Raw genomic sequence first — 25382 nt, 5'->3', positions numbered from 1 at the left:
AGAGGCAGACAATACGTTACTGAGTGATTCCTCTCTGCACCGCTAGTTATGGAAGCGGTAGGCGAGGTCAGGCCCTCCGATCTGTGCCAATGTGCAAGAACATGTAATCAGTGCAAGGGAATGTGACGGCAAATAGCACGTGTGCGTCGGGGCTTCAAGTGCAGTGGATCCAGAGTGCAGCAATAACACGTTACCATCGGTTACGCCATAAAATGCCCACGAGCAGCTTCTTACTGTGCGACTGTATCTGGATGAAGTCCCTTTTGTGTTACTGTAAGTACTTCAAGGTATGTTCATTTCTTTTTTCTTTTTTTTTTTCTGAACTCAAAACATATGAGAAATGAAAATCAATAAGGGACCTTCTTCGGAGTGTGCGGGGGTTGGGGTTGGGGGGGGGGGGGGGGAATCAAATAATGGCGATCAGAGGAAAATCTTTTTATAGCGGCTGCCATGGTAACTGCGAGAAGGAGAGAAAGTAATATTCCATAAAGTAAATGAGCGTCCCCCGCTGGGCTGGTTGAGCCTGATGGAGGAGAGAATGGGGAGATAATGCTCCCTCATACCTTAGACACACCACTCAGCCCACTTTTGCAGCATCCTCAGCACAAATTACACTTTGGAGGAAACAAAGTGCAAATGAGAAAAAGATCTCCCCCGTTTGTTTGCATGTGTGTGTGTGTGTGTGTGTGTGTGTGTGTGTGTGAGAGCACCATCCTCCGCTGTATGAGTTCATAAGGGCCGCGTTGAGAAGGAGATGCGGGATGAGGAAAGCGTGTCGGGGTGTAACGACCCTCAAGCTTCTCTGTTCGCCTTGGAGCGAGCGCCTTCAAACTGCACACGAGGACAGCTTGTTGGGGAGATTTGGCATCAGTAATTGAAAGTGTATCATGGGCTTTGCGTGGAGAGGCTGAGGCAGGGCTGATGATATTTGTAGTTTCAGTTTGAGTTTGTGGTGCAATGGGGTTGGGGGGGGGCTGGGAGAAGTAGGCACGGGAATAATTCATGTCTCCCCGGGGAGTGCTGGGTACTTTGAAGCCTCCAGTTTCACATTATCACACTATATGAGGCAACTCAGCTCGCTGCTATCCACCCTGATAGATAATGACCACCGCTGTTCAACCTGAGCCTCCAAAGGAGGCGATGAGGGCCTACAGTTAGACGCGGCTGCAGCTGGGAGCTGAATGACAGACGGACAGACGGACACACACACACACACACACACACACACACAGCTGTGCAGCTGCATCTCCTGTAAAATGGTGAACCAGGGGGACTAAGGATGGCAGAATTCCACGTAAATCTTTGTAAAGCTCTCAACATGGGCTCCTTTTCTTCTGGGTGACTGAGGTTGATCGATATCAAGTTAGCCGAATGAGTAAATCGTGAACACGTTCTCAAACTATGACTGCTGCAGGCACTTTTTTTCTTTTCGATATTCTCTCCCTTCCTCGTGGGAAAAATCCTCCGTGTTCGCAACTTATTCATTCCTTTTATACATTCAATTGAAGGCACAAGTGCAAAACACAAACTGAACCGGGTCGATAACATATCGATCACCTTCTTCATTATGCTGAGCTAGATTTGTTTGGCTAATTTATTAATCTCTGCCTGCTATGCTAATGTCCAGTCATCCGTGCTATGATAACAACAATAGCCCTGTCCCGGCGGTGCAAATGAGAATTTATGGGCTCGGGCTACTGTAGAAATGAACTCCTCTGAATCAATAGACTCAGACTCGGTTAAGTAAATGCCTGCAGAAATTCTGCGCCCATGTTATGTGTGCCGGTCTCTCAGCTTAAGTTTGGCTGCTGATGCATTAGTAATAAAGCTAAAGTGTGTGGGTGCCAGCCTGAAGAAGAGAGGTAACCCTTAGAAACATGCCCACTGCATCATCTAATAGGTAGACAGCTTGGCTGCAGGGTAAGCACACATTTGTTCATGTTTCGTTTTTTTCCTCTCCGTTCTCTCCATCGCTCCCCAGCTTTGCCTGGTCCATACGAAAAAAAAAAAAAAAACAGAGGCACTGACTGGATGTGGAAAAAGCTTCGGCATCAGCAACAGAGAGTGGATGATCAAATACATTATTGATCCGCTGCATGAAATATCGCTATGAATAATTGAAAAGATAACCCCTCAGCCGGTGAGTGGGGGGATCCTGGTGTCAGGGGCCGACGGAGGAAGAGAACTACGGAGGCCGAGGCGGAGAGCAGCGTCGGTGGTTTAAATATTTGTTTCTGTTGCATGTTCATATCAGTGAACAAGCAAATTCACTATCACAGTTGTGTCTTCTTTACTTCCGTCTTAAGTGACTTCTACTGTATTCCTTACTCTTTCCACTGCCCCCTCCCTCTCCCTCTCAGCTTCCTGCGTCCCATCTGCATGCCTCTATAGGTGGGTGCAGTGAGGGAGATAGCAATAGTGGCGGCGGTGTGAAAAATGGCGGTTGTTAACCATCTGACAGGGCTGTCTCCCCAGAGCTGCAGCCTCTCCAAACAACCCTAATGGGAAACATGCACACGGACCAGGGAATGGACTTGTTTGAATGTGTTACACCGTCAGGACGGAGAAACATGGAAATGAGCTTGTTCTAAATCTCTTAGAGCCCTGAAAGCGAAGAGACGGCATGAAGAGAGCAAGTTAGAAAAACAGATTTTTTTTTTTGTGTGTTCAACATTCAGCCCATTCATCTTTGGTGCAATATGTTAGAGAACATGACACGTTTGTGGACAGAAAGCAGAGAGGGCTTGCTCTTTTTTTTATAGAACTGTGGTTTCACATTGTGGCGGTGACTATAAACCGGCAAATGTGCGTCCTGTTCTCCAGCTGATAAACAGAAATGTAAAGAAAACAAAAGTCTTTCCATGCAATGAAATGGTTAGACAGAGAAAAATGAATCGGTTCAACAACTCCAACGGAGACGAAATACACAAAACACAATAACATAAAACGAATACTTCCCAGATTTATCGTCAACACTTCAGACTACATTTTTCCTTCCAAGAGAAAACACTAACTCAAAGTCTGCAGTACTTGGAGACAATCAACAGCTAAACTGGAGAGAGAATTTATAACTGCATGTCATACGGCAACAGATGTTTTCCTTTATGACGGGTTTGAGGGTTTTTTAAAGCAAAAATGCCTGTTTAACACTTACATTTAATACAATATTGCCATTGCGCACATTGAATGCACAAAATATTTTATTCATAAGGGTTCATTAAGACAAGAACTGAGAGGACAGTACTGCAGTGTATGAGTTACTGGTTTCAGCAAATTTCAGAAAACGAAAATATTCTGCAGACTTCAAACTCCACCATTACAAACAATTCACCTCCTGCATTCATTCATACATTTTGATCAGGAGTGGTTATGCAGCAACACAAGGACTGCTTTAAAAACTCTCTTTGTTGTAGAACTCGAGGACACTCGGCGTCCCTGACTTGAGTCAGCTGCAGAACAACAAACTTTTAATACAACAACAACAACATAATCATGGTTTTCTTTTCTCAAAGCACCGACTCGCTGTTTTTGTTGTTGTTTTGTGGCTTGACTTTTTGACAGCATAGCTGGTAAATGCAATGAGGCATGGGACAAAGAATCAATATGAAAGTGCAGTACAATACAATACACTGGCACCAATATTGGTAAAACAGTATACGGCCATATTGAAGCAACATTGTTCTGAATTCTGAGCTTGAACTCTTGTGTTGTGTCTCTAAAAAAAAACAGATGAGAGCACCTTATAACGCAGTTAATAAATCCTATTACCCCTGTAGTTCAAATATGATTTCAGGGGTGTTTGCTCACACAGATATTGTGCTGCATAATAGATGATTATCTTGCTATGCGTGTGATGTGTGCAGTCCTATTGTTACTGTGCACAGTGTAGCACATTATGAGTGATCCTGTCTCCACCTGCTTGCTAGAGCATCTCCACAAGACAATAATGTGACAAAATGAATGAATAATGTTATAAAACACGCATTTAATATCTGCGTGAGCTTCATAGCATTGCAAAATAAATGGCAACCAGCAGCTGCTCGGAATGCGGCACATAAATCTCTGGAAATAGCCGGTTTAGTTCATGCAATTTGAAGTTAATGGACCAAAACACGCAAAACCATTGGTATCGTCCCTTAATATTTCCCAGTGCCTGTATCTGCATCTGCACTTAATTCCTCGTTAGTGCCAAGTCCTGTGAAATCAAATTCCGGGCGGTGTGTTTCTTACTTGATGTCGGTTTCCTGGATTCTCTCCTCGTCCAGATCCTCTATGAACTTCTCTCCCTTCATCCAGTAGATGAGCGTGCTGACGTCGCCGCTGTAGCCGAAAAACGCCCGGCAAGTCAGGTTCAAAGCACTTCCTGCGAAGACAGGAGATGACATGCCGTCACGCTCGATTGTCCCGCGGGCAAAGGTGTGCGTTTCATGTGTGCAACACACAAACTATACTCCCGTATGTATGTATATATAAATATATATATATAGCTTCAAAGTCATATGTACCTTCAAAGTCAGGGGCATCAACAGTGTGTGAGTGTGAGATGGTTGGTGACGTGAGAATTCACAATTCTTTGTCCATATTCTGCAAAATTCAGGTCCCGTGATTCTGTCACTCAACAAACGTCGGGGTACGTACGGCTTCGATTAAACCGTTCGCACAGAGGGGAATATTTAATGCCAATAGCACACACATACCATACACTGATCTGAAAGTAAACAGTAATGAACACATGAGGGCACTCAAGAGCTTCCTAAAAGCCCCCTCGAGACTCTGTGTCCATGAGAGAAAAAAAAGAAGGCAAAAAGTATTGAGAGGAGGCTGACAACAACATTATTTTATTTAGAGCTGCGGCTGCCGGGTATGAAGACGGGTCAGGAGTCAACAACTGCAGTTTGCCGAGTGTCGATATGTGGAAGAAGGAGTGATTGTCACCGAAGAGCCAACGGGGTCTTTGTTTGGCGAATTGATGGATTATCTCTGCAAGGTGATACTTCATGCACCAATTACATACAAGTTATTTGTAGTCATTGATGGGCTGTTGGGGAAAGGTTTTATGTTTCAAGTGGCACTGTGAGCTGATTACAGTTGGCATAAATAGGACTGTCCCCCCCCACCACACACACACACATACACACACACACACTCAGGCAAGACCTTCAGCATCCATGAACTATGCATGTGTGAGGCTGCTGAGCATAAAGACGGAGCACCGTTGGCATATACCATCACATGTTTATTTTGCATTCCTCTGAAGTGGCATTCTGGAAAAGGCCTGGGGTGCAGCAATCACATGCTGCTGCCTCTCAGGGAAGCACACGGCCACATGTAAACAACAGAGATGAGGGAGGCTCATCATGCAGCACGCACTGGAAGCTGTGCGGCGGCGGCAGCGGCGGTGGCCACTCTCCTGGTGGGAGAGCCAACGCCATGTCTGCCTCCGAGGCATGTGATTTGGGAAGCGGTGGGAGAAAAGCATTATGGGAATGGAGGAGGACGCTCTGCCCTGTTCCGCAGCAGGATTTATGAGCAGGAGTTGAAGGTAAACCGTGCTGGTATGGAGCATGTATTCATTATCCTGCTTAGCATGTTCCAGCACCACGGACAGCTCCCAACAGTCGAGTGCAGGGGAGAGAGGCAAACGCTAGCACTTAACTACAGCATAGTTTGAGTCAAATCCTCTCTGATTTAGTCCAAACTAAATGCCTGGTTTTTAACTTCTACTGGAGAGAATGAGCCTCTTCCACTCTTCCACTAACACCTTCCTGCCCCCCTTTCTCTCAGACGCCCTCGCTGTGACCAGGCGAACACATGCCTCCAGAGCAACACTGGCAAAAGGTTCCTCTTGATGTTCTTCTTGAGAAACTGTTTGTGTTTGAACCACCGGACATGTATCCTCCGTGACCCACCGCCCGATCTCAACCGAGACACAGCTTCAAATGATTCCAGTAGGTCACTCTCAGCGCGAAGGAAAGTTTTAATGCGTGCAGGATGGAAGGACACCCGGCACTGAACCGCCGGTACCGTCTGTGAGGAGCAGTGGCTGACATTTCCAAAGTTCAACAGCCACTCTCAGCTTGGTATTTGTGCACAGCCGGGCTCTACAAAGGCTACACGCTGTACCTACAAAACAGTCAACCTCCTGCGTGTGATTACAATACAAACACACACACACACACACACACACGTTGGTGCAGCGCTACTTAACTGCAGTCACACCTATTAATTTGGTTAGCGAGCGCTCAAAGTAGCCACACTGTGCCAAGTACATACTGCACAACTGTGCACGTCGACGTGCGAGACGGATTCGGCATATCCCTTCTCCCCTGTTTGTAAATCTCCCCCATGCTGTTAGTTTATCCCACAGATCAATGGCAAACTAGGAATGCCATGCTGCTGGCAGCCGCTGCCTGGAGAGGAAGTCTCCACTGAGCTCCATGGGAATCACAGGAAATTGTTGAAGGCCTCATGCTGTCTTATTCTAATCCAAGTGCAGCAACCTCCCCCCCCCCCACCAAAACTCCCCCTTTACTTTTGTTACTTCTGACGCCACTAAAAACAACAGCGGGCGGTGCTACACCTTCTGGAGGTTGTGTTGCCATTCAGCATCTTGGCCCATGCCTGCAAAAAGGCTGAGATGAAGATTTACACTTTAACAAAACCACGAGGTGCTTTAGTAGATGATTTGCTTCTGAGTCTCTCTGAGTACTTTATGGACTTTCATTGTTGGCTTAGAAGTTCAGACTGAAAGTCTATTATCTCGAGAAGAATGAATGAAGAAATGAATGGATTTCAATAAATCAACTTTTTCCAGATAACACAGACGAGAAGTCATTTGAAGAGGACGTACTAACTCGACACTGCGTCAAGATTTATTTCAGTTTCTAAGGTGCTGATGAATGTGATGAGATGTGATGTATTGCTCCATTGACAAAACAAAGACCAAAAAAACCATTCAAGATTTTATATAAACGGCTTTACAGGCACGTTGTTTATAGTGATCAAATGAAAAACATATTTTTAATGAATAGGATGAACTGACAGTGAGGTTGCTACACACAGCTATTCTCTGGAACCGCTTACCAATTCATATAAAAACTATGGAGAACAGAGAAACATTTAAATCACTGCTGAAGACCAAACTTTTTAAACTCATTAGCATTTGATGTATTTAACTCCTGCTTTGTTCTCATTATGTGTTCCTCAGTTCTCATTGTTGCTCTGGATTTATCTGCATCTTCAGCCCTTTGGTGAACTGTGCGGGTTTTAAATGTGCTATACAATTAAAGCTTCTCTTGACTTATGCAGCTCCTTAATGAAAAAGATATCCAATCACGTCCTCCACCTGTGTAGATTGCACCCTCGCCTCCTTCTAGAGCCCCTTCTTTATTCTCAGATGGTTTATTTTAGACTCCGAACCGGCAGGCTGATCGGCAGCGTGTCGTAAACAAGAAGACGTACAAATATCAGCTATGACTAATATTTGGCATGACTCTGTCATTAGCCTCCGAGCCAGCAAACTACTGTACTATGATGTTGAGCCGGATGAAGTTTGAGCAGATGGTGGGAAGACTATTAACCAGGACTGGAACAATGAGGTGAATAATTTGCACACTATCAAGTTAAAGAGGAGGAGCGGCTTTTTAAATTTCTTCTCTCCTGCTGCCAAACCCCACAGCAGTATCATTATTAGTATTATTATCATCTATTATTATCATATTATTATACGCAGCAGTTTGTAACCCCTGGTAACTCAGGAGAATGGTGTCTTTGTTGACTTTAACTGATATCGAGGGTGAATTATTACCGAGACTTGCTGCTTCTAAATGGGTGAGGAGGTGACGCGTGCAGACAGACCCCAGATCAGCTGACTGTTATCAGGCCTAATGAAGTGAGCGCGTTTGCGTGTGGAGGAGTTACGGGTTCATCCGTGACCACCTCGGGGTGCCGTGGCAGGAGGAACACACACACACGTCTAAAAGGCTGGGTAATTAAAGCGCTTACCGGTTCGTTTTAAAAGAAGAGTACAGTACGTTTCAGATAAAAGCATCACGGAGGGCGAGGGAAGCCAAAGAAAGTTAAATTATGACCTTGGGCTTCGGAGAGGCTTTCAAAAGAACAGCACAAAAAAAAAAAACAGGAACAAACTGAACGATCTGTTCCAGCAGGAGATTCACATCACAGCGAGTCCTTTTCACGTTGCTTCACATTGTTAGGACATTGGCAGCGAAGGTTACAGGTAACCTTCGTTTGCTATCTTACACAGAGTTTTGTTCGTTTTTCTGTGTTTTTCTATGAATGTCCAGCAGTACGACTGAGCTCCACCTGCCCGCTGTGTGACTACTCCTGCTTTTTGGTCTACGGCGACGTGGTGGGATGGATCCATCTCGGCATGGCTGTGCCTGCTGCCATGGACTACTGTTGATACTATTGCTTCTGTTAATGCTACTACCATACTACCAGAACCAAATGGAGTTGGAACCCAAGGGCCTGGGCTGCATGAGATTTCTGCCTAAAAGCCTATTAAGGCAGTTTTTTCCTCACCACTGTCACTGTAATGCTTGCCCCTGGGTGATGTTGGCACTTTTGAGCGTGTTCTAGTCCTGCTCAATGTGTTAAGTGTCCTGAAATGACTTCTGTTGTGATATGACACTATAAATAACATTGAATTGAATTCAGCAGCAAACCACAAACTGCAGCATGGAATACGTAACAAATAAGTAAACACTGACTTCACAGAGGAATCCTGGCTGACAGTCCTGTGTTCGTTTGACTCGCTCGTTTATCACAGTCACCTGTCCTGGCTCACGATGACATGAATTATAATACGAAAATGAGTTTGTACAGTTACAGGTGACATATTTTGTATGGAGGCCTTAGATCTCTGAATTCTATATTGATGACATCAAAATGCAGATAATCCTGCAGTGAGAGGTATATTGTGATGTGCCGTTTTTGCCTTTTTATTGAGAGAGAGTGAGAGTGAAAGGGGGAGAGAGAGATGGGGATGACATCGCAGAAAGGGCCGGCGGTCGGACTCGAACCCGGGGTCGCTACAGCGAGGACGCAGCCTCGGCGCCGACTCTACCGCCGACTCTACCGCCGAGCTATCCTGGCGCCCCTGCTCGCATCAGTTTGATAAAAAGTCAAACATTCAAGTCCATCACTGTGTCATTTTTTTGAAGTTCACAAATAAATGTGCCATTACAAGACTTGGCACGACGCGGTGTGAAAAAGATCCCCCGCTGACTGAATGTGTGCCTTGTACAGCACAAGAGCATGACTAAGTGTTTCCATGAGTGTGTTTCTTTATGTGTGCACCTCTTTGTGTGTTGTGTCTTCCTTCACGCGTGTGTGGGAGTGGAACAAATCCATGTAATCGGAGTGATTGACATCCTCCCTCCCGGCTGAGAGTTGGTCACAGCGTCTGATGGAAATGAGATTTAAGATGCACCTTTTCTTTTATTCCTGCCCAGCGCCTCGTATAGTGTTTTCACTTCAAACTGGTTCCTTTTCCTGGTAAGTGGCTCATTTCTGCTGGTATGAAATATGTCAATCGATCTGCTTCTATGAGGACTTTGCTGCAGTTCAAAATCTTCAACCGCCAAAACTGTCCAATCAATGAGTCCCTGTCAGGTTGTATACCTTCAGTGTGAAGAGGAACCGAACCAGAACTAAAAAGTGTCACTTTTCCACCTCGGTCCAGACCGGATGAACCCAACTACAGGTGTGAAAACCGAACAATTTCACTCCACCACGTCCTATATGCTGGCGACAGTATAATAACCTTGTTGTAAGTGGATGTGCAGTGGAGGTGAAGTTGAATAGATTTGCTATCTGGCATCTGGACTCCTGGCGTTCTTATTGGTCTGTCTAAAAAGATGAACATGGAGTTTCTTAAACAAATGGCTGTGACGAGCCTGACAGTCTGGAACTCCTCAGTTCATTTTCAATTACCAAGGAGCTGCATCAACATATCAAGCAGGACTTGAAAACATGAGCTGGTGCACAACGACTTTCTGGCGTCTTGGCGTCACCAGCAGTTTCTTATCATACATTAGAAAAGAGCTGGGATCGGCTCCAGCCCCCCCGTGACCCTGAATACAGGATAAAGCGGTAGACGATGGATGGACATTAGAAAAGCTGTACGGACACGGCAAAATTCAATAAACTCTCACTTTGTTCGAAAAAACCATACCACTAACTCCTGACCAAACTCAAAATAATTAGGATTTGGTTTTTTTGGTGACATTTCAAAAGTCTGCTTAAAATGTGCTTTACAATTAAAAGGTAACATGCTTCCTGGGAAGCTGTCAGGCATGAAAATATCCCACACATAACCTGTAAAATGTGTCATTTTTACACTTTGTCTTTTGCAAGTTAAACAAAAAAGATATATTGTGTAAATTTGTGGGACAGATTCAGGCTATGAAGCCTTTATGCTACGTTGAGCTACCCTAGCTGCTTGCTGGAGCCTTATTTTGTGATGTGTACTAACAGCAGGTGATAATGCTGCTTGGCATAAATACCGGCCCTGCACTTACACAAAAGAACATAACAGAAAACCACATCAAGCCTTTCCAAAGAATCATTCAAAAAAAGCCCTTTAACAGAACATACATGAATGCAAACTACCTTCATTGATGAATGAATAAATGAATGAATGAGTGAAACTGTGAGAGACCAAGACTCACGATCGCATTTAGAAAAGATGATAAATTGACGTGTGCCACAGAGGGTCATGAATTTGATTTGCATCAACCGTTGGTGCACGTTTTGGCTGATTTCACAGTATTTGGGATAATTAGGCTTCACAGAGCCGATGCTCATATTCAGAGGGAGGAAAACTCCCTGAGCCAGAGGAGAGGAAAACAAACCGTGCACAGAAAACAGTCCGTAGATGTCGTCCAAATTCTGCACAGATGCACAGCGCCCAGCGAGATTGACAGATACGCAGACAGACGGGCAGATGAATGGACAGGCAGCCAGGAGAAACAATAAAACCATGCGCATACAAACATGATTATAAGCGAACAGACGCACGTCAATGTCATCTCTGTCTCATCGCTTTTTCTCCGAAAAAATCCACTGAATAGGCCTGTTGTCTTTCACATGTCACTGCTCGGAGCAGAGTCGGATTGTTGCGTTGCTTTGTGTTCCACAGCCACCGCCATATTTTATTTGTAGAATAACAACAATCCGGAGTGCTTTTTTGAATAAGTCATAGTCGGAGTGCGTTTGATGTTTCATAACGCACTCTGATCTTCATCACAACCCACTGTTCTCTTACTCTCAAGGCCGGGGCGAAGTCTGGCACAAGAAGAGATACGGCATCCTGGAGTTGCCTTCACCCTGAGGTGCACTTTGCACATTTGCTTGATTCTCTTGCCCTGTGCAGGTGGGAGGAGGCACGCGGCGGAGATGGAGGTTGCATGCTGAGGTGTTATGTTGAAAAAAAGTCGGATCTATTCGGCTTCATTAAAATGTCACTATTTTTGTGCTTCCTAATTCCATTTTGGTTGATATCAGCTACCGTGATCTGAAAAGTGTGGTGCCAAGACACAGAGCCGGTACGTAGGAGTTGCAGTTAATTCAATCATTTCTGGCAACCATAGAACACAGATAGAGATATTGAGTCCAAGGAATGTATAAAAATAAAAGCTTGCACGGTTGAAAATATATGAAAATGATTTTCTTATTAACATCCCTTCATCCTTGGGACCGCCTGTTATTACTCTGCGGACTCATCCAAAAACACAAGGTTACCAAGGGAAACAGCCGCTTGCATCATCTCCCTTTTTCCCATTTCCCGTTTTCATTTTTAAGACCGTTCTTAATTGCAATATGATGTCATACAGCAAGAGAAATCAAACCGACTCTTCACTTGTATTAGACAGCGAGGACACTGTATTAAAACCTCACCAAACCGAATTAAACTGTATTTGTCTAATAACTCAAAACTAAAGAAAAAAATCTCAAAACTAGATTGTCATAAAATTTGGTACAAATAGTAGTAAAAGTAAAAAAAAAAAAAAAAAAAAAAAATGCAAATGTAGTTTCCATGCTGTTAAATTAGAGAAAATTAGCAGTTTGAACTCTATTTTATTGGTTGTGTTTGAGTCACTGCACGGTGTCCTTAAGGGCTCTGAAAGGCACCTATAGCATGTATTATTATATATATATATATGAAACCTATCATCTGAGGTGAAAAATAACCAAAGATGGAGTAATTCTGCAATACAATTTCAGATTGAGATTTCAGATATCAAGCATTAATTACCATAAGCAAAGCAAAAAGTGCATTTGTGTGCGAGAGAGCGAGAGAGAGAAAAGGAAAAGAAACTGTTCAGATTTCCTGCAGATAGAGAATCTGATACTCGTCCTGTCAGTCATGATTCTTCCCCCACGAGGTGTGAAAGAAGCATGAAAAAGTGCACACAGTACTGTGTAATCCGTTCTCTGCACACGAGGATGAGACAAGCAATAAATAGCAACATGCCTTGAACAACAAATTCACCACCCATTTCAAACTATTGTGGCATATTTGAGATTGTTTTCACTAAAGTACTGCTGTGTGTGTGTGTGTGTGTGTGTGTGTGTGTGTGTCTCGGTGTAGCAAAGGGAGGCACATCCATCTGCGTGGTTAAAAATGGATGGATCACTATGGAGAGTGGCAGTGAAGGAAGTCTCTCATGCATGTTGCATATGATAATCATATCCTATATTTCTGTATGCGCTCTTATGTAAATGACATGCAGCCTCAGATTCACCCCACAATCATAGAGTAGCACACTTTCACCATATATACATATATACACATGGGGGAGAGTATCAGATGAGTTTGGGGAGGGGGAGTCATGATAAAAAAAAGATGGTGGACGTCAGCATCAACAACATCCTCTAGAGATTCCTTGAAATTCTCATTCTAATCGCAGTTTGGAGGGTTTAGCCGCCCTGCAGGTTACCATGACAACGCCTACTGTGCTGGGTAGGCTCGCTGGGCTCCGTCAGAACCAGAAAACACAGCGAAACACAGGTACCGCGCACCGCATCGGGAGCTTTGCGACGCAGAGTGGCAATCAATGTGGGCTGTAATTGGAGGAGGGCCAAAAACCCAATCCTGGGCGCAGTCACGCAACTTTCTGAACCATTTTCCACCTGAGAAAAAACAGCCCTACTGCATGTAAAGACGAGGCCTTTTTTGTTCACGGCACAGCAGTGAGCCGGTGTGGAATAATGAGGATAGGCTGAACTGATTACTTTTGGCTCTGCATTGCGGAGAAGTGCAGGTCGGCGTGAGGTGGTGGTGGTGGTGGGGGGGGGATCGGAGGGGTGAGCAGTACACTGGAGGAGCGGATGGAGGATTTGGGGAGAATAAGTGGAGGAATGAGTAAGGGCAAGGAGAACAGGAAAGAGTTGGGGGCCCAACCCCCTCAGCTTCTCCTCTGTTCTAATATCGTCCCCTCTCCAGAGACAAGCCCTTAATTACCATTACAAGCCTGAGAGCTTTTAACAGAGGAGAATCCTGCTTCTTTTCCCTCTCCGTCGCTGCTTCTCCCCATTTGTTCCGTGGCCCCTGATGATCCATCAGGGAAATGTCAGCCTTTAATTACCGGTAAAAATTAAAGCCTTTGTGAACAGGTAGTTCGTGCCCCCCTTTCCCCCTGCTAATCGCCCCCCTTTTTTTGATGACATAATAGGTGCTCTGTCCAAGGCAGCGGAAGACAGAGGCCTATTATACTGTGAGAGGCACTGTGGGGGATTATGGGATGACGAACTAAATAAACGCTCCTTTATCTTTTCAGGCAATTTCATAAAGAACGGAGGGATCACCGCGGCATCGACTGTCTGTTCCTCGTATAGCTCAGCCATGGCGGTAGGACACTGCGCCACAGAGATGAAATTCCCCAACACCCCCGAGCTCAGCTGTTCTGTGAACTTGCTTTCCTAACCCTCCCGCGCCCCGAAGTAAAGGAATTCACACATTTAGATACTTCTGCGTCTTGTTCTCTGACAACGTGTCTTTTCTCGACATCGCCGCAGGCTCCACATCCTCCCTCCCTTTTAACGGCGCTTTTATTTTGACGCCAGAGGGTTTGGGGACCGCGTTCCCCCACCGCTGCGGGTTCAACGCAAAATCTCCTTTTATGGTCAAAATGAGACCAAAGAGATTGCGATTTTCCCTCGATGACACTGGGAGCCACCCTTCTAAACACCGCCTTTCCAACGCCTTCGGAAAGCTGGGGGGCAAATTGCAGCTGACCAGGAAAATATACCGAAGATGAAAATACGCATAAATACCCCAGATGAAATAACATGAAAAAAAAAAAAAATCGAAGCAGGGGCTAGAGAGAAGGAGAGAGAACAGTTTCAACATTGCAGAGAGACAAGTGCCGACATGCAGAGCATAAGAGCGAAGGAACTGTAATTGGCTCCTGTCCAGGGGGCTGGAGGCCAATTAAATGGTGTGATTTGAACACTTGACGAGGAACATCACTTTAACGAACGACCCGAGAGAGGGCCTGGCTTCAGGCGCTGACCCACTGACCAGAATACCAACCGAGGCCGGACTAACTCAATCAAAACCAGAGCTCACAAACCCAGATCAGGGCACACCATACAGCATGCGGGCTCCATCACAACCCCTGATCTCACGCTTGTGTCATCCTGCGTCTGTCAACAGAAAGGCCCTCTCACCCCTCAGAACTCCACATTCCCAAAGTTAAACGAGGAAAAATGCTGCCTGTGATGAAAACAGACTGGAAAAAAAGGACTTATCAAAGAATGTGACGATCATTAATCTGTGCTTCTCCAATGACTAGAGGTATTTTATGGTAAGGTATGAAAACTGGATGATCTAACAGGTATGACCGATGTTGGTCTCTGTGGAAGTCTGATTTAAAATGCAGTGAAATAACCTCTTACATGCTTAGAAACGATGACTCAGAGTTAATAGGTCCAGTTGATTAGGATCATGAACTGCCAGTGATTTTATTATGTTATCACACTAGTAGCTATGGCGATGACGTGGAGCAATCACAACATAGCAAGCTGGAAGTACAAATCTCCATCCTGCGACTGGATTACCACCTGATCGAGATGTGGATTATGCTTGATTAGCTTCACTGAAAGGAAATTCACGGAAAGGCGTGAGGTAAGCTGACAAGTGGTGATAATGTATGACTGATTGCAGGATTTGAAGGCGACTAATTCCGGGTTAGATGTGGCAAACACGTAAACCAGATATTACACATACTTTTTTTTTCTCCAAATCATAATCAAGATCTATGCTCCTTATCCTGGACGCCTGATTAAAATAGCCCTTGAAAATAGTTTCAAAATAGGGTACCAAATAAGGTGGGATACAACAAAAAGTGTGTAATTTAAAACGCATTACCATCTGAAATTTTGGGTGAAGTCAAGAACACATCCTGCACTTGTCTTAATCAGGTTGCTATGAAAACCAAGCAAGGATTCATCATTATAGGCAGAAAGTTTCAGAGGACAGAGAAACAGAGCGTGCACGTAACCATAGTAACTCTCTCTCACTCCTGCATGAGTGCAGATGTGAGTATATTTCTCACTTCCACCCTGACGGTCTAATAACTTCCTGCTCCGCCTCGTCTGTCTGTGCCATCGTGTTCGATCTATGGTTATCAGTCATACATCACATTATTGTGGGTAAATGTGGGATTTGGTGTTTTATATCTATATGACCAAAACAAACGTTTGTTTTATCTGCTCCCCAAATGCCCTCGTTAGAGCAATATCTGTATTTACTGAATGTGTTGTAGCTGTTTTGTTATTGTCGTTGTTGTTGTTTGAAATCTTACATTCATGATCAGTTTAAGCTGTTTGAAACACTGAATTTCCATTTCAAATGCTTTAATATCCTCAATGTTACCGATCAAAGAAACAGGATAATAAAAGAAAAGTATTCCAGTTTGAAATATCTTAACTTTTTTTTGCTGTTGCTATGGCGACGAATTCACTCAGAGGAAGTTAAATCAAAACTTCATCACCGACTTTAGCTTCCACCTGTCATTATGGTGCGTATACCATCTTTTTAAGCTCTCTGTTAATTTATTATATTATATATTCATTCTATTATATTTATTATGTTATTTATATTTTCTTAATTTATCTATAAGTTCTATTCCCACTTCTTCCTGATATGACAATTAGCTAAATCGACAGTTGGTCTATTGCTTTGAGAATCCATTTTGTTATGACAAATTAATTTTATTTTTCCTGATTTTTGGTCACTAACATTTGATTCGAATCAAGCGTTTCTTGTCCAAAACTGTCGTCCACACTTCTGTCCTCACCCTTTTACTGGAAGAGTTGTTTATAGCTCCCTGCACACATGCGTCTATGCACAGTGAGCACAGAGGAGGCCAGCGATGTATTTTGGTTTTTAGTCCCATCAGTGATTTACAGAAGGAACAAGGAGCCGTATATTAAACTCATGTCAGCAGTGCAACAACAGAGCTGCAGCGGGCGTGAATGTCACTGTGGAGCAACATGTTCCTGAAAGATCACTCATGCATGTTCGGTCTATAATTAATGAAGCGTAAATAAAGCATAAGTACTAATAACTGTGAGATTAAAAAGATTAACAACGAAAACATGTCAGAGTGAGTCTTTTGTTTCTGATGGCGCTCGGTCAAACCACCGCAATTCATAAGGATGGAGACATTTAGACAGAAATATGGTGCGTTTAAAGCAACTACGGCTAAAATATGTGTGTCTAATTTAAAAAATACATGAAGGCATATTATACTCATTTGCCAAGTTTAATAGCGACAAGACTCGGCCATGCCATTCCTACCTAAATGTAACAATTTTATGCAAAAATTGTGATTTCTTTTGCACAGCCTCTGGAGATTAACATCCACACACACACACACACACACACACACACACACACACACACACACACACACACACACACACACACACACACACACACACACACACACACACACACACACACACACCTCTGGCTTTACTCTGTCTTGAGAATAGCAGATCTAAGGAATTAATTTACTATTTCTCTTTCATCTAATTTCTCCATGCGAGAGATCACATATCTTCACTTCCTGAACACAGAGACCTTCGCTATCTCTTCTTTATCCTCCAGATATGTCGCCCCTCCACTCTGGAGCCAACCCTTTTTTTTTCTCAGGGAAGCTATCTAGCGATTTCCTCCAGCCAAAGCTTTGGCTTATCTTCAGATTCTGAACATCACTCCAACCCCCCCCCGGCCTGGTTTTTTCTCATCACCTGCCTTCTCCTCCCTTTACAGCACATCCCTCAGCACACACACACTCACCCTTTCAGCCCTCCTCCTTTCTATAACACAATGGGGTGCTCGCCCCCCCTTCACCCCCCACACCTCTGCCTCTTATTGCACCTCCAGCAGTCTGTCCTCGCTCTAACCCCCCTGGTTTGGGAAGCTGACCCTCGTATCTCAACACACCACTTCTTCCACTTTCAATTGAGCCGGGGCAGACACAAGAGCCTCTCCAGCCCTCCTCCCACCTCTCTTTTCCTCTGTTTGTCTCACACCTCTTTCTAATCCTCCCTCCTTGTCATCTCGTTCTCTCTCCCCTGTTTCAATCTCTGGTCCCCGTCCATCATGTCACCCCTCCTCCTTACCCAGCCCGCCCAGAGCATGTCCGGTAAATTCAGGACTTCTGAGTGGGAGTGCAGCTTGAGCTCCAGCCGCAGGAGGCCGGTGTGTTGATAAATCTAAATCAAGGCTGACAAATGACTTGCGCCGAGTGGGCTGGAGGCACTGGGACAGGGGGGCACTGGGGAAAACAGAAATGTTTACACACTAACACAGGCTGATGATGTCCCCTGGTACCTCCAAAGCGCCGGGATAATTTTACTCCGGCAAAATACATGTGGGAACCGAGCTGCTTCTCAGGATGACTTTCAGCCAATCAGAGTGGCAGCGAGGGAGCTAGGAAGCAGGCTAGGACGTTAATTACTGCAATGATTTCCTGTGAGAAACGGGCTCTGTTGATTTGTCCACGTATTTGCATGTGTGAATGTGTGTGTGTGTGTGTGTGTCTTCCCTACAGAATAATGTATGTTCCATCATACCAGGAGGAGAGCTCAGCATCAATCAGTGCCCCCTTGTCTCCAGAAGAGATTAAATAAGATGCGCTGACTCATTGCTCTTCTTTTTTTTCTGTCACTTTGACCACAACCGTAAGTCCTGCTGCACTGTTGTTGCACGGCAACGGTATCCGGCATGAATCTCACACAGCATCCTCTTGATGATCCAAACTTGCCAGGACCCTATTTTGAACACATCAAAACACAATACATCATAGCCTATTTTCTCTTTGCTCCTTTTGTCCCCGAGGAGCACAACTTTAAAAGAATATATCGTAACAAATAAAAAGTTTGCATTGCCTTCTTGGCTAAGCAGACAGAACAAGGCTTTGAATTATCAGACGGTATGATTGTGTGAGTGCATGCACGTCACAGACAGACGGTTTGACTGTAATGTTGTTGATTAACCCGACGAATACTGCTTACACACACACACTGGTAACAACGGTGTATTTTATTCTGAGTAAAGTAAAAATTATTATTAGTATTCAGTGAATGTCAATGAAACAAACTCTTTATAGCTCATCTAAGTGTATGTATTGACACTGAGAGCCATCCATCACATTGTCAACTCTTTGTTTTATAACTCTTTATTTTCTATCAGCCATTTAAATGTTACTCACCTTGAGAGTAATTAACATATTGTTTGTTAATGACTTTGGTGTAATGCATTATTTCAGATTCTTAACTCATTTTACTCACAGTTAATTAATTTAATGTGATATATAAATAAATACCGTTAATGCATCTGCCTGTATGTTGATGAATATCTCCATAAGGGATCGAGGAGATCTGGGCATTTTGATCCTTAGCTTGGAGATAAAATTTAAAAAAAAGATTTATTTTTCAAGTTTATCCTCTGTTTTTCATTTACATTTGATGTGAAAACATGTTGAAATAATCTGTCCGGGTTCCCATCATGCTTTGTATAAAGTTGTCATGAGTCAGCCGTGAGTTACACCTGAGCCGTGTTTTCATATTTATAATCTGCTCATGCTGTATAGATTACCAGTACTCTATTTAAAAACTACACTCATGAAAACTGCATCTCCAGATAACAAAAATGCACAATACTGAAAGCACACACACACACACACACACACACACACACACACACACACACACACACACACTGACTTATGACAATGCAGCATCTTTAAATGATGAATAAGGACCATTCCATCAGTAAACTATAGAGAAGTCTGGATTTATCCTTGGTCTGCTGGGCTCAGAGAAAGTGTGAGTGATTATTCTGTGTGTGACAACAGAAGCTGTGCCTTATGGTGGACTCTAATTGATTCCATAAAGAGACAGGTATTACCGGTGAGGCAGTGTGGTAATTCATTTCAGAGACAAGTGGCCCTGAGAAATACACTCACTCAGAAACACACACAGCCAGCAATCATGGCTGCGTGCGTCTAAACGTTCATAATGGAATATATACGCTGTGGCTCACATTTGAACGGTCCTCAACCACACAGAAAAGATTTATAATATCTTTGAATTAATAGAGGAAGACGGCGTGCATTTCGAACATTTGAATCTCACCTACTATCTCCTTCTTAAATTCCCGGTGAAAGAAAGAAAGAAAGAAAGAAAGAAAGAAAGAAAGAAAGAAAGAAAGAAAGAAATCTACCTACCCACCCACCCACCCATCCATCCGACCACTAACTGTATAAAAACAAGCATAAAACAGAGCAACTAACTAAGTTGCTGCACTTTTAATGAACACATTTTTAAATGTGCTACAAGTTTATTAAAAAACATTCAAATACTGTAGACAAACACTGCAATTATTACTCCATTCTGCATTAAAAAAAAAGGCAGAGAGAGCAATTTGTTTGTTATATTGTGTAAATTGTATTGTGTCCCTCCTTAATGGACATAAAAATGATATTAAAGAAAGGACTTTGCTCATCATCTGCAGACAATCCTGCCAACATGGCTTCTCCAAGAACAAACGAGTTATTAAGCAGATTCCTCATCCGCTAATGTCGGCAGGCTTTTGGGTAACACTTCATTTTATGGATCTGTAATGTCCTAATCATTTCCTTGGGAGCTTGCTGCATAGAACTATGTAATTTTAATTAGAGGGGAAAACAGACGAGACTCTGAGTTCTTGGAGTTAGTTGTGTTTATACAGAGAGCGGTTGCTGATTTCCAGAGAAAATATATCTGACCTGCACTGAAAGTGTGACACTGCAATGCAGATCTGCCTCGGCTTGATGGATGGCCAACGGTACGCGGTATTCATGAGCACAAACTGTTTTGTTTACAGAGGTGTGGACACCAAATAGAAAGAAGATGAATGGAAATTGCAGACGGACCCAGAAAGGAAATATCTGGATTATACCAACCTGCGGTTCATAAGCAGGGTGCTGGAGATGCGTGACTGATGAAGGGCCCACTCATATGAAACCATTGTCACATTCTCCTTATCTGCCTTTCCTCCCCTGTCATGCACCAACTCCCCTGTCATTTCCTCCCTGCCACTCCTAGTTTTGTTTGTAACATGATGGAAATAAATAAAAATCATCATTAAATTATGTTTACTGTCCACAGACATTAACCAACACAATTCAAATTACTATATGTCTGCATGCAAATTATTGAAATAGACATATTGTATGTTTTCATGGTGTTCGGCACTTTAAATGTTGCTCTCACAAGGAATTGTGGGTCGTTTTAATCTCCTTTCCTTTAGTAAAGGAAGATCCGTTGCATCCTATGCTAAAGGAGATGTAAAAGGAAGCATTGGAGCTCCTTTCCTTTGCATTTAGAGAATTAAAACGGCTCTCATCGTGGCGGCCACGTGTTTACTTCGGGTCATTTCTTCAGTTAGTTAACGACTATTCGACCGCAGCCACGGTGTTCTGCTGGTTACAGGTTGCATGCCTCTATGAGCTGTGAACAATTTTATCAAACAGTCGTGTTTACTTCTGTTGTCAATGTGGAGGCAATTATCGGATTTCTCCGATTATAAATAAAGACAAAGTACTTTGTTACCCATCTGTGCTCTACTCACATTAATTATATTAAAACTCATGGATTCGTCTCGGTCGCGCTGCTCTCTCTCTACTCTCGTCTGTCTGTAATTTTTCTTCAGGGCAATGTCTGACGTATATAATGCTCGGTTGTGCTCTACTTTCCAAGATGAAATACAGGTTTTGAGTCCATCCAACATGGTGAAGTCACTATATTGTGTAGTGAGAGATTTTAGGGGATTGTTGGGAATCTACTTTACGTCCCATCTCTGAACCTTTAGCAAAGCAGCTTGTTAGTTATGCTATATGTCCTCATAACCAACAGAAATGATCGCCGAAGCTATTAAACCCAGGGTAAAAAAAATAACTTATTTTCCTATAATAGCTTTGAGTGGGCCAGTGGTTCAGTGTTTCCATTCTTTCTAACAAACCATCTGCTGCCGGCTCACACCCACCACAAATGTAAATGCTAAAGTTTGTAATCACTACAAGATGCTGCGATATCAAATCTTCTCTCACACAAATGACAACTGGAGGCATTTTTAGCGCACAAAAAAAAACCTGCCAGATCAAGGATCAAAGAGCGAACGTGCAAAACGGGCGAAAAGGTGCCGTGAAGCCGGATCTCCGTTAGATCCAACGTGACTCGAGGCGATACAGTTGTGTGATGTGAAGAACATAAAACCCCAGTGTGTTTGTCTGTATTTTCTGATTATTTGACTGATCTTTATCTCGGCCTCAAACGGGTGGCAACATTTAAATGCCAAAGGCTTTTAATCATTGGCATTCAAATAAAGTTCCTCTGAAGTTCTATCTCCTTCATCCGATGTCAGCGCGGATCAGGACGTTTCACAGATACCTCTCTTGTTCGATGTTAAGAGTTGAGATGCAAATGAATCTAGCGGCGTGCAGCAGGCTTCACCAGAGAGGGTTCATCTCCAAGACGCACACTAGAAAACACACAACAAACCTGACGACCCCCCAGACACACACTAAAAACACTCTCTTTCCCATGATATTCAACCCTTCTCTGCTTCTCCCACTCCTATTTCCCTTCCACTTTCCCATCCTATTAACTGCAGGCATTTAGTCTGTGTGGAATCTTGCCGCAGTACTCTCTCAGAATGCTAATATGCTGGGCTGATGTGGGTCAGGACTTAATCCTGTAGAAATGATTATCGCTGTGCGGCTGGAACTTCTCCTGTAGGATATCATTACCATTCTGTACTTTTCCACCGCCGTCACCCCCACCAAGAGAAGCACATCACTCCGGAGGAACTGGAACAATCAAAATGAAAATGATATGTTGTAGCACCCAACTGGGAAATACTCTTTCCCTCTGTGTATTCATTGGCACATTGTGTGTGTGTGTGTGTGTGTGTGTGTGTGTGTGTGTGTGTGCGTGTGTGTGTGTGCGTGTGTGTGTGTTCATGCAGCATACATGCATGCAAATCCACTCGATTGTCTCTATTCTGATACAAATTATAATAATACTAAAACAGGGCTGCCGAATAGGATTACAGCAGGCAAGGTGAAAGAAAAAAACCATACGGAGAGATATTAGTCTCAATACTGGGGACAAATATGTATTTCATAAAGCAGGATTTACAAATTTGCATGACAATTTGTGAGTCATCATGAAGGTATCTACTAATCCACCAACATACACACACCAAATTCAACAAATATATAAAACAATTTTTCAAAACTAATGCCAATTTTCACGGTCTCCGACAAATGCATTAAGGTGGAATTGTTTCCTTGTGCGTGTGTTAACCAGTGAGTGTGCACGCATGTTAATTCATATAGGCCACGCTACCTACAGAGCGCAGGGAATCTGGGTTATGGAAAAAGTTATTTGTTTCACAAATAGAGTTAAAGCCAAAAGGGAATACTGTTGTTCTGTTGGAAATTACACATGCATGCTTAAACAGCCACACATGGAGGAAGAAAGAGAGGAAAAGGCAGCGTTGAGCACATGTGATGGCTGCATGTATATATATATATACGGTAAAAATAACGACAGACAGAAAATATAGAGGTACATAAGTGGGTGGCTCTGGCTGTTGCCTCAGGGACGACATAGCCGAAACTCCCGGATAATCCAAAGAGGTGGAATATCGGTGGGGGCGGCCTGAGTGACGCAGCAGAGCAGACAGCTTGCAGCACCTGAGATGACGCCCACCTGTTACTCAAAGCACCCATGCCCTTCTGCCCATCTTTAAGCCTTCATAGGATTTAAATGGACTAGTTATATAAGCATGAATCCCCTGTACAGAAGTCATTAAGGGGGAATTCGTTATGGAGAACAAAAGCATTTTGCACCAGATTGTAAACACGTTTATTTCTGCTGCGGATCTGTGGGGATTGACTTGCAAGCCTCAAGTGGTCATTTGGGGAACTGCAGTTTTTTTTTGTCAATTATGCTTTAATTATAATAATTGATAGGCCTTCTATAGTGCTTTTTTTTTACTACTCAAAGATGCTTAATTGTTCAGCAGCAGAAGTTGCCGCTTGAGTAAAAAAGCTTTTTAGAGTGTTAACTGCAATTATAAAGCAATGCGTGGCATTTTAGTGATATTCTTACTCTTAAAGTACTTTCAATATGATAATCATTGATCAGTGAGAAGGGTATATAGCAGGAACAAAAAGACAATTTAATTGTATTACTCAGAGGAAAATGTAAACAATCCATTTCACTGCAGTGCTTCAAAAATAAAAGTTAATGTTGATTCAGATGTCTCAGATGAGGGTTGATGAGTAGATATGAATACTTATTCACCAAATTGGTTTCGAGTGGAGAAAAAAAAAACCGGCTCAAACTTTACTCTGAGTTAATGAGAATCCCACAAAAGGGAGAGAAAGGCGAGGAAGCAGCTGAGAGGAAAAAAGAGGCAGGGGTCCATAACCAGCGAGCAGCAAAGAGTGCGATGAGGAGGAACCCGGCGAAAGAGTGAAAGCGACAGATTACTTGTGAAACAAGGCGTGATCTGGACGAGCCGCTCTTGTGAAGAGAACAAGAGACGAGGTCAGAGGTGTCCTTGAAAGCTCCGCTGCACTCGCACATACGTAAAGGTGACTAATTTTCTCATTTTCCAGTTGAGGACAAAGTGTTGTAATGGTCCTCTCCGACTGAACTCCTTGATCAAGTCCACTTTAGCCCCACATTATGCTCCACTCCATCCACAGCTGTTCTCAGTCTGCTTCACTCTTAAAGGTCACACAGGAAACTGCCAACACACAAAAGGTCATGTTATCTCTAATAGGGGAGTGCATGCGATTACGAAAAGCCACTGAGTAGGGGAATAATTAAGTACGAAGAGGAGAGAGCGCGGATTAATATAGTAGCAAGTCAGTGGAGAGAAAATGTATGCTTGATAGGTATTGTCTGCCTGGCCACACCTCGTATGGAAAAGGCCACGCTTACGTGATATAAGAGCAATAATTAAATGTCCAAATGAGATGAGCCAGAGAGTTGAGATAGAGGATGGAGAATAAAGTAGAAACACCAAGATGATAAGGTACTTGTCTAATACAGCTCTTAGTTTTACTGAGTTTATTAATAACAATGAAACTGTTAATGTTAGAAATAAATGTGGGGAAAAATGAAAATTTGTTGCAAAGTAACAAAAAAAGAGTAAATAAATAAAATAAAAACAGAATTAAATTTCAGAGTGTTTGCAAAGGAAGCTGTATTTTTAAATCCAATTTTCACCAATATTTCTGCAAATTAAAATAGGTAAAAAAAGAGGTCCATGTGTAACGCCCATACAGGATCAGAGTGTTGATGAATCACATCCACATAAACTCTGCTGGCTGTTTGGAGGCACAGACCAACGAGTCCTCAGAACAGATAGTGAGAGCTGTACAGGAATTGTAAAAACCCTGAGAGATGAGACAGTGAAAGCAACCCGAGGTGGGAGGAAGTGAGTGAAAATGTGTCATGGTCAACATCAGACCTGGAGGAATTCTCAAAATTAATGTTAACCGGCAAAAAGTCTGAATCGTTAAACCCACATGCTAAGCACCTTCCATAATGACCGATCTGGTTTCTGACCTACTTTTTAAATCTTCTACCTTTGCTACTTTTTAATTTAAAAATGTTTTTATTATTAACAAACATGAGGCAGACTTTAAATATGCTGGAAGCGTCTAAACAAACAAGCAATGTTGGTTAAAAGTAGAATTACAGCCTCCGTGAAGGACCTCGTCTGTCCAAAATGTCATGACGTCATCATTTTATCCAAAATGATCATAATTATCATATGC

The 25382-nt window shown here is 43.2% G+C and overlaps 1 protein-coding gene across 5 annotated transcripts in view; it reads right to left on the bottom strand.

Moving 5' to 3' along the window:
* The window catches only part of il1rapl1a (interleukin 1 receptor accessory protein-like 1a), a 138725-nt gene that overhangs the window by 10467 nt on the left and 102876 nt on the right, over positions 1-25382 (bottom strand). For all 5 annotated transcript variants that reach the window (XM_084022836.1, XM_084022834.1, XM_084022838.1 and 2 more), the window contains exon 7: positions 4231-4363. In XM_084022836.1, coding sequence (XP_083878962.1) covers positions 4231-4363 — 133 coding nt within the window. The remainder of the gene's footprint in view (positions 1-4230; positions 4364-25382) is intronic.

Source organism: Eutrigla gurnardus (assembly GCF_963514095.1).
Source record: "Eutrigla gurnardus genome assembly, chromosome: 12".
NCBI lineage: Eukaryota > Metazoa > Chordata > Actinopteri > Perciformes > Triglidae > Eutrigla > Eutrigla gurnardus.
The sequence above is the reverse complement of the archived record's forward strand: the minus strand, read 5'-3'. Positions and strand labels throughout refer to the sequence as shown.